This window comes from Mastomys coucha, unplaced genomic scaffold (genome assembly GCF_008632895.1).
Source record: "Mastomys coucha isolate ucsf_1 unplaced genomic scaffold, UCSF_Mcou_1 pScaffold22, whole genome shotgun sequence".
Lineage (NCBI taxonomy): Eukaryota > Metazoa > Chordata > Mammalia > Rodentia > Muridae > Mastomys > Mastomys coucha.
The window spans coordinates 163,311,243-163,321,997 of NW_022196905.1; the positions used below are offsets into that span (position 1 = coordinate 163,311,243).

The following is a 10,755-nucleotide window of genomic DNA, read 5'->3' on the forward strand; positions in this document are numbered from 1 at the left end:
CTCTTGGACCGTTTATAGCTAGCCCTATGTACCTAAGAGTTCTAGATTAGCAGACATAACCAACCTTGCATTAAAAAATATTCAGGGATGGGTTTGGGATATAGCTTGGTAGTGCAGCACTTGCTTACCACACAAGAGGCCCTGGGTCCCATCCCTAGCAACACACATACTCACACATACACACAAACTCACATACATAGAGGAGGGGGGTGGTACAGAGGTCACCTGTCTATGGACACAACATATGTAGATTTTTGCATCATTGTTTTCTAAATCTCTAAACAATGCAGTATAAAACCCATTTATACACCCTTTGCATTGCAAATGTATCATAATTATTCTAAAGATGATTTAAAGTATGTGGGAGGATAGGAATTCTGTGCAAACACTGTTCCATTCATATGAGGGACTTGATATCTGAGGATCCTAGAGCCAAACTTCATGGGTGTTGGGGGATGATTACACTTGCTTCACCCTGAGCATTGGTTGGGGCTAAACTCAAGAGGGGCATGCACAGTTGATACCAGAGTCCCACTGCTGTGCCAGAGCTACCGACTTTATTGTAAGAAAGCAGGCAGCTGCTGAAGGACGCCACTACACAGCAATATAGACAGATCGGTAAATACAGACCTTTAGAAAGGTCAGTGGCATTTAGCAGCCAGTGCAGGCACCGGACAGTGCTTCAGGGTAATGGCTACAGCGGCCTGAACAATGTCCTTAACTGTATGATGGTCACTTGTTGTCACTGCACAAGTGATGTACAAAGACTCCCAAGCTCTATGACACAACGCACCTGAGGATTAAGTTGTCCTCACCCAGGGTCACAACTGTGGCTTCTGTGGCTTGGAGTGACATGAGTTTTGCAAGGGCTTCTGAAGTTTTGCTCTAGGAAATAACCAGGATGAAAGCTGACAGTCCAAACCCAGGCTGACACAAGCATGGCATTGAGGGAGCAAAGAAACACAACCACGCCACTTAGGCAGCCACCAGTGCCAACGCCGTGAGGAGAGCCCGCCCCGTGCTGCTGAGGCAGAGTGTGAATTCCATTTCAGATGAGCACAATCCTAGTCTGCCCGATGGCCAGTTTTTTTTTTTTTTTAACCTTCAATATAATTTCCTTCCCCTTCTTTTACGGGCTCCTTGGCAGAGCAGTGAACACCACCCAGCCCTGAGGTGGAGGTGTGGATTTCTACATGAACTAACTACAATCCATTAGGCGCTAAAAGACCAAGCGAGCTCTGCCTAAAGTTCAGAGTTTGTTCCACAACACAATTACCCGAACAAAGGTTTTACTAATTAGCCAGATTAGCTGGGATTTCAGAAGGAACAACCAACTGGGAGATTAGTGACGGCCGCCCCTAATTACACTGGGGTTCGGATTCCTCCAGGCCACTCTCTATAGCATCTGTAATTAGTAGTTCTCAGCACAGAGTGCCTTTGGGCTGCGAGTCAGATTACTGAAAGAACTGTTTTTTTCCTAACCCGAAGCTGTAACTACCTTTGCCACGTGTTCCAGCCACCGTCCCAGGGCAATGAACACAAAGAGCATGGGGGGCGTGTCAAAGAAGGTCACGGGGCTCTTCTCTGCCTTCTCAGCTACTGCGACCACCAGGATGACCAGGGAGTAGGCGTAGGCAATGGTTGTGGCTAGCACAATGAGCACGTCCATGTTGGCTGACTTGTGTCTCAGCGATTTGTAGGCTTGTACGTAGAAGTACCACCCACCCAGGAACTGAAAGACAGGGAGGGTGAGGGTTGGTGGAGGAGTGGGGAGGTCCAACCTCAGGACGATGAGTATTCTAAGTTCTTGTACGTAGCTGATGCCGCTCTGTTCTGCATGATTATTTGATATTGAGGACACACACTCTGCTGCCTCAGCCTCAGAGCACTACGGGACACAGAAATGGATGATCAAGGATATGGGACGTTTGGAACACAGACATACCGTGTAAATGCTCATAATGAGGGAATGGTAACAACGATGATGTTATTCACTTATATCGTAAATGGTCTCTAAAGAGAAGGTAAGCCAATGGCATAAAATATGTCCATGATTCAGATAGGAGAGGCAGCACCCGCTGGTGTTCTCACAGGACCCCCCTACACACACTTCCATTAACAACCATCCATGTTTGTATTGTATGAACGTGCATTCACATGCAAACATACACACACTTGCATATACGTACAAACACAGACAGAGACAAAGAGAGACAGACAGAGACAGAGAGGTGTGCTCTACAAAGGTGAGATATGAGAGAGAGGGATGCCCGACTCCTGAAGATACGGCAGCAGCACTAGGGAACAGGACCCGGCCAGAGGCGGGTGTAGTCAGTCAGAGTACACTTCCCTTTGCTTCAGTATTGGTGAAACTGCTCACAATAAGGGCAAAGCATGTTTTCAATTAAAGAGAAAATATAGGAAAATAACCCAGCCTACAAATAGTTACCCCTAAGTAGTCCCAATTTTATATATGTCAAAATGCATATACACACATACACACACACACACACACACGTATGCAGCACACGTCCCACAAAGCCTCCCTGTTTTAAATGATAAATGTATCCAAAGATAAAGACACATAGCTTTGCCTTTAAGGATAGAACAGTCGATAAAAGCATGAGCTCGAGGGACATGCATCTGAAAATTCTAACAATGAGGGTAAACTAAAATGATATTATATGAATCAGGAAATGGGGACTTGGGGTGTGACTGACGGATGGCACACTGCCTAGCACATTTGGCATGTCTGAGGTCCTGAGTCTTGTAAGACAGACAGACAGACAAACAGACACAGACACACACACAGACAGACAGACACACACACACACACCAGGGACAGACAGGCTCACCAAGCTTACAAGGAGAGGGTGGCTGTTCTGACAAGTATCAGTCACTTGCAATGACCTGTGACCATGAAACCAGGCCTTTCTTATTAGTTCCACATTTGTAGCCCCCCTTTACCCTGCTTTCCCTCTGGTCATAAGACAGAAATAACAGCAGCAGCTCCCCAAAGTTGCCATGAGCTAGGCCTAAAGGGCTGTGGGCACAGCCACCGATCGGAGATCCACTAGCCATGCCTGGGCACAAAGAGCAGAGGTTTGTCCAGCTTTCCAATACATACTTGGACAAAGGTACACAAGATGAAGAAGATGAGGTTGAGGACAGACAGTCCTGGGATGATGTTGTGGTCCAGGACCATCGTCTCGTGGGGCTTATTGGTGGGGATTAACATGTAGATCATCAGGCCCATGACAGGGATGCCGAACACCAGGCTACACAGGAAAGACTTCTTCCACCTGGAAGGCAAAGGCAGCAACACAGACACATCAGAGCCACTTGACACTGGGATCGGATCACACAAATCACATAAGAACTAAAACAAGAGTGAGGCTTACCCCACCGCCACCCCCACACCATCAGTGACCTGAAGGGCCAGGCATTGCCGGAGGGACATTTGGGCTTAGCTCTGCCCTTGAGTAAAGCTGGTGGCCACCCACCTAGGTACAACAAATGAGACCCCCAAAGACAAGTACTAGCCTCAAAGAGGTTTCCACTCTTAGTCTATAGCTGCCTAGAGTTCTCTTTGTCATCTTAAGTAGATTCCCTCAGTGCAAGAGATGGATGGAAATAGTATTTTATTAGTATAAGCTTGCTTACACATTTTAAATGACTATTTAGAATAAGAGTATGAGATGAGCGAATCTGTCAATAAGCACACAAAAGCCAGAGACCAAGGTTGGCAGATGACATCTGCGGCTGCATGAGAGCTACAGCGTTTGTGATATTCCAACCAGGCAGTGTAGACCCTCCAGGAAGGCCCTTGCAAACTGTGTATCCTAATGCACATCCTGCAGTCCTGAGCGGTCAGGCGGCTGCCTGAGGCCATCCAAGAGGCAGGCCCACGAGTCTCCCAAACCCTCACTCGACAGCCAGCCCCCTGCATCCCAGGCAAGCCAACCGGACCAAAGCGAGGGCACTGTCAAAGCCTCAGAAGGATCTACCACTCCTGCTGACACTTAACTGAGCTTCAAACCCTAGGTCTCCTTCCCAGGCTTGCCAGAATTTGCCTAAGCTACTGGTGCCACAGTTTGCTCACTCTTTCCCAACAAGGCCAAGGTACTGCCCTATATACAACAGTAGCCTTCAAGTGTGCTGAAAGACTAAGTGACCATCTGAAATGATCGATGAATTAACCTTTATCTGCACCCTAGGCCGCCCCATCCCATTCCCATTCTGTGCTGGAGATTCTGGGGCCTTGTGCATGCTAAGCATAGGCCCTGTCACTGAGCTACACGCCCTTCCCTGCGTTGGCCGTTTCTCTCAACTTAGCTCTGAAGACTGTCTTCAGATTCTACTTCTAGAACTTATGCAAATAAAGCCTAAGTAGACTCTAAAATAAAAAGACAACCCTGCAGTTAGAATTAGTGAAACTTAGTAGTAGTATTAAATATTTACATAGCCACCTACTACAGGTGACTATTTAAAGTAGCAAAAATCAGTGAAATTTCAAAGAAAAGAGAAGAAAAAAGCCCCCAGTTCTCCACTCACTTGAATGCACACACACTACTGCATCTCAAGTACACCACCAAGCTGGGCAGTGCAGACACAAACACTGCCAATATCCAGACACTTCTACAGACAGCACGGCTCCAGCTGCTGCCGTCACAGGGGTAAAAGGCAAGGAACCAAGGCTGAAGGCAACACAGGAAGCTGGGGTGTCAGGGCCACGGCTGAGCCTGCTGGTATCAGCATGGGCCACAGAGTCAGTGGGAAGGGGACAGAGATTTAGCCAGGGCAACCGGTCACCTTCTGTCTTCTACCTACTGTTTTATTTCCACTTTATGGTCCAAGTGATGAACGCTGGGGTTTCTCTGGGCCAGGGAAGCATGAAAGCCAATTTCCTTGTGATGAAAAGAGGGGTGGGGACCGAGGGGGAAGGTTCTGGTTAGAATGTGCACATGAGAAAGCATTTCCAGCACAGGGAACTGAAATCTCAAAGTTCCTCTGGTGACCTACAGTTTTCCTCTTGCGACTTCTTTGTTGCAAATGGCTCCCAAAGCCTGTTCAGAGTTCAGTACTCTGTGTGCCAAGAGATTGACTGTGCCACCCTGCAGACATGGCACTGACTGGAAATCCCTCTCCCTACTTGAAGTAGAGGCAGTTGCTCTTGTCACACTCACTCCAGCGGGTCCCTAAGCTGACCAGGTTACCTTCGAGAGTCTTGAGTTAAAGAATTCCGGGTGCCTTGTGGTCTGGTACTTCACCCACTCACGAAGAAAAGGAAGGTCAGAGAGAAATAGTGTGTTAAAGAACTGGGTGCAGGGTATGGGTCTCTAGGCTTCTAGGCCAAGCAACTTCCTACTGTGTTCAGAACGGCTTTCTCCATGTCCTGACAAACTGTACCTCAACCCTGTGCTTTGCTCAAGCTCTGCCACTGCCACCTCTGTCTGAGCATTACGTCTCTGCTGCTCCTTGTGGGTGCGTACAAGGGGAGCTGCCCGAGAATGTCCTGCCAGCACAATAAAGACGGCCCGGGGAACTGGTGCTGAGTGTCTCCAAAATGAAATGTCATGGTAGAAGGGCATTAAAGGCAACACAAGACAAATATTCTCCTAACTAATTCCAGCCTGGTTGTATCAGGAAAAGATGCCCCAGAGTCTCACAGGCCTGGAAGCCAAGCAATATTCTAATACTCCTCCACTTTGGACAGAGGTCCGGGAGGCTGCACCGAATCACTGCGCAGGGTGGAAGCAGCTAAGATATTAGGAGTGCACATGAGACATGATTGAAGACCTCCACCTAGAACTCTCCTTCCTGTTCCCAGCATCATGGCGACTCCTCGGCGCTGTGGGTGAGACGTGGACACAATTCTCTAAGGTTTAGGGTAGAGTAGAATGGGACCTGAGTTGGGAGTGCCATCTTGGTTCTGGTGACCTGGGTATCAGTGAACTAGAACTTCACTTCCCTGAGGCGCTATCCTCTTTGAATGAGGCAGCTGCGAAGCGAGCCAGCCTACCCGTATAAAAACTGCAGCAGCATGTCATTTCCATATTGGAAGCTCTGCTGGGCCACACAGCAAACACCTCTCAATACATATGTCCACGGAAGAGAAAATCAAGGATGAGACAGGATGAACCGCATGAAGCCTGATACAATGTTTCATTTCATAAGCAGTTTCACTAAGCTTAATTAACCCTTACCACCGGCTGCTACACACTGATCTCACTTAGTTTGGATTATCTGAACCCTTTCCAATCACCATGGATGCTCACTCTCCTAAGGTCTGCTACAGTGCGGACATTAAAGCGGGAGTGGTTAGTCTGTGGACAAATAGGGAGCAAGAGGAAGGACAGTCATGAACCCTCTAAAACAAGATGACCAAATTCTCCTATACACCCAGCAGGGAGGGAACTGTGACGTTACTGTCTAGTGCCAGTCTCCTGAGTCTGCATACACCCAGCACAGATAGAAATAATATTGTTAAATGGGGTTTGAGCAACTTAACTCTCCACAGCAGGTATCTTGTCAAGACTGATGATTTTCAGAAAATTTCTAAAAGTAAAAATGATAATGTCTTTTTCCTGTCATCTTTTTCTTTAAAAAGAAAATGTGTGCATGTATTTATGCATACATAGGTGGCAGTCATTGGATGATGACTTCTGGGAGTCAGATCTTGCCTACCATTGGTTCCAGGGATCAAACTTGAGTAGTCAGGCTTCCACAGAACGCACCTTCGCCTGCTGAGCCTCCTTGCCAGCCCTGCCTCATCTCTTTCTCATCCATTCACTGGCGCTCTGCTCAGACCATCTGCTGCTCTGCTCATTAACCTTCTTCATTTAAGTAAGCAACTGACCTTATGACTCTTGGAAAAGTCCATGGCTTATAGAGGACTTTTGAATCCGGCTTAACTACTTTCTCGGTGATTATATCTTACTGCTTTGTAAAAGTGGACACAAAGTTTTCAGGAATTAGCTACCTCGATGATCTTGATGATGTCACGGGGACCAACGATTTCAGGATCAAACTTCACATGGGCTTTGCTGGTGGCGAGAGCCACAGAGGCGTAAGTGACGCCATTTGTCCTTGTGAGCTTGGACTCAATGCTGTGAACACAGGAAGCACAGGTCATCCCTGTGATCTGCAAGACAGGAGGACAAAAATCCCAGGACTGAGACGAGCCCTTCCAATGTACTCAGGAACTGAAGTGACAGGCAGCTACTTCTCCATCCACAGGTGCCAATAACAGTGGCTCGGTGGCTTTCCCCCAACCCTATTGTAGGCAAGAGCAACCATTGAGCCAGGGGCTGCAGACCGAGGTCTGGCTTTTGGCTAAGAATGGGCTTTTGGAAAACACTCCATGTTGTGCTCTCTCACCAGCAACACTGCAGCACCCATCACATATCAAGTGTGTGGAAGTGCACCTTTGCAAAATCCTTGGAACTCAACAGTCTACAGTTTCAAGTGTCACTGGGATCTGGTCTCCTCCGGTTCCCTGCTGGCTCCAGTGGAAATAATGGCAGTGCCACGTTATCAAGAGAACAGGATTTAGGAAATGACCGATGCAGTGGATGGGCTATGAGCTGGTCCTAAAACATGCAGGGGGTGTTGGCAGGTGATGGTTAGGGTCACTACAGAGGAAAATCAAAAGGTGACCAGCATAGCATGAGGTGTTCAGGGAGTGTAATGATTTGTATAGGTTCAGCACGGGGAGCGTCACTATTAGAAGGTATGGCCTTGTTCAAGTAGGTGTGGCCTTTTAGAATAGGCATGGCACTGTGGGTATGGGCTTTAAGACCCACACCCTAGCTGCCTGGAATCCAGTATCCTGCTAGCAGTCTTCAGATGCAGATGTGGAGCTCTCAGCTCCTCCTGCACTATGCCTGCCTGGATGCTGCCATGCTTCCACCTTGATGATAATGGACTGAACCTCTGAACCTGTAAGCCAGCCCCAATTAAATGGTGTTCCTGTAAGAGTTGCCTTGGTCATGGTGTCTGTTCACAGCAGTAAAACCCTAACTAAGACAGGCAGCCGGGCCGGGATGAGCACTGGGTACACACGGAAAGAGCAAAGTCTGCAGCACTGGCTGGACCATGACATGAAGGCTTGTGAGCGCTCATCAAACAGAGTTGCTGAGCTGGCAGCTGATGCAGAGCTACTGAGGAGTGTTGACCATCAAGAGGCCATGTAATCAGACCTGCACAGGTCCCCTGTTACTGATCCACTCAACACTCAGTGCGGCATGGTTCTCAAGCACAAGACAAGAAAGGGAGACCCTGAAGGCAACGGCTCATCTGCTCTTAGTGCTGGGTGAACTACACACACGTTCCAAGTCTGCGTGACAATTTTATTACTCACTCACAACATGCCAGGCACTCACTACCTTGGGCCCTGTATTGTTCTCGTCAGGCCTAGGGAAGAGGCCTCTAGCCTGAAGTGCTGACAGGCTTACTAACTTGTGCACTGTCTCACACCAGTGAGGGGCAGAGCCAAACCCTCATCCCTGAAAACCTGTGTCCACTATCTACTCTGAGCTACTTCGGTCTGCACAGGGAGGCAGGCTGCTGGAGAGCAGGCTAACAAATATCCCTGCAGCAATAGGGCAAGAATTTTAACTGGTACCTGTGGCACCCCTGCCTTACCACTGAGTCCCATAACTCTGAAAAAAAAAAAAAAACAGCCATTGCTGGATACAGATGAGGTGCATCAGAGAGCCTAGACTACAAATGAAGTGCACAAGTTCTAGGTTAGGGTGTGAATCAGTGGCAGGGTACATGCCTAGCCTGTGCAAACAAACAAACAAACACAGAAGTTCACATAAAATGTTTAACTGGGCGCAGTGTACCTAATACCAATACTTGGGAGGCAGAGGCAGGCAAATCTCTGTGAGCTTGAGGCCAGCCTGGTCTACAGAGTAAGTTCCAGGCCAGCCAGGACTAAATACTGAGACCCTGTTTTAAAAAGCAAGCAAACAAACAAACAACAACAACAAAAAAAACATAGTAAGACCCTGTTTAAGGAGGGGGAACAGGGGCTAGCTTAAAGAAAGAAAACTATAATATAGTACATTGACAAGTTCTCACTTTTTCTGATATTCTGGTTATTTATTTGCTTGTGCATGTTTATGAATCTGGGAATGCACTTTCCAAAGCCTACATGTAGAGGTGAGAGAACAAGTTGTGGGAGTCGATTCTCTCTTTGGGGGAATCACACATAGGTGTCGGGCATAGTGGTAAGCACCCTTACCCACTGAACCTCCCCCTGGCCACAGTTACTGACTTTCTATATGTGTATGAGCACACACATGCACACAGTGTGCACACCCACTGAGCCTCCCCCAGGCCACAGTTACTGACTTTCTATATGAATATGAGCACACACATGCACACAGTGTGCACACCCACTGAGCCTCCCCCAGGCCACAGTTACTGACTTTCTATATGTGTATGAGCACACACATGCACACAGTGTGCACACCCACTGAACCTCCCCCGGGCCACAGTTACTGACTTTCTATATGTGTATGAGCACACACATGCACACAGTGTGCACACCCACTGAGCCTCCCCCAGGCCACACTTACTGACTTTCTATATGTGTATGAGCACACACATGCACACAGTGTGCACAGGGCAGAATCCAGGGTCTTCATGTCTACTAGCCCTACGCTCTCAGACCTAGATATGTCACTGAATGGAGCTCACTCCTCCAAGGACTTGGGTGTTCTGTCTAGAGATGCCTGCAGGTGGTTGGCTTCAGACTTGAAGGGCTGTGCCACAGTGAGCCTCCCAGTCTGCCATGCTCACCAGAGAAGCCCAGCATCTGTGGCCTCTCTGGTCTAGATGCATACACTTCACCGTCTTTCTCTCTTGACCCTGGGTATAACCAATAGGAAGGCCTCCCTCCTCTCACTCACAAACAGAACAGGTCAAACAAAACAGAGTGTACTGCCTAGCAGCCAACAAGCACAAGGATAGCACTGTCATAAGGTGTCATAGCACCCTCCACCTTCCACAGACTGCCCTGGCTAGAGCAGTGGTTCTCAGCCTGCCTAATGCTGACCCTTTAATACAATTCTCATGCTGTGGTGACCCCCCAACCATAAAATTATTTTCATTGCCACTTCATAGCTGCGATTTTGCTACTGTTATGGAATGGAGTGTTAATATGTTTTCTGATGGTCTCAGGAGACCGCAGTGAAAGGGTCGTTGGACACCCCCCCCAAAAGAGGTCATGACCCACAGGTTGACAGCCGCTGTTCTAGGGGACAGCACTTACAATCAGTTCGATGTCACCTTCAGAGACTGTGTTGTCCTCCATGATTGCTGCTTCGAAGCCCAGGTCCTGGATGAGCTGAGCTATCCTGGGCGACTGGATGACCTCTGGATCATACTTGACCTCTGCCTTTCCCGACATCAAGGCAACCAACACAGAGAGAATACCTGGAACCATCGGGTCACATGTGACTCTGGGCATGGCAACTGGGCTGATATTGTTATCGTCATAATTTAACCAAGAAATCCTCTAGAACAGTAGCTATCAAAACTGCCTGGGCATGAACATCTCTTGGGGAACCATGAACAGCTCTGACATCTCCTAACACATACCAAACAGCTTAGGATCTCCTACAGTAAATGTCAAATGTCACTTTTAAAGGAGCGCTTCTCGCTGGGTGGTGGTGATGCACATGCCTTTAATCCCAGCACTTGGGAAGCAGAGGCAGGTGGATTTCTGAGTTCAAGGCCAGCCTG

General features: G+C 48.1%; 1 protein-coding gene across 3 annotated transcripts in view; it reads right to left on the minus strand.

Annotated features, from left to right (window-relative positions):
• Atp7b (ATPase copper transporting beta) overlaps positions 1-10,755 on the minus strand; it is a 70,383-nt gene that overhangs the window by 17,167 nt on the left and 42,461 nt on the right. For all 3 annotated transcript variants that reach the window (XM_031339228.1, XM_031339227.1, XM_031339226.1), the window contains 6 exons: positions 10,283-10,446; positions 6,983-7,144; positions 4,831-4,907; positions 3,128-3,302; positions 1,499-1,732; positions 794-885 (listed from right to left, as the gene is read on the minus strand). In XM_031339228.1, the coding sequence (XP_031195088.1) occupies positions 794-885; positions 1,499-1,732; positions 3,128-3,302; positions 4,831-4,907; positions 6,983-7,144; positions 10,283-10,446 (904 nt within the window). The remainder of the gene's footprint in view (positions 1-793; positions 886-1,498; positions 1,733-3,127; positions 3,303-4,830; positions 4,908-6,982; positions 7,145-10,282; positions 10,447-10,755) is intronic.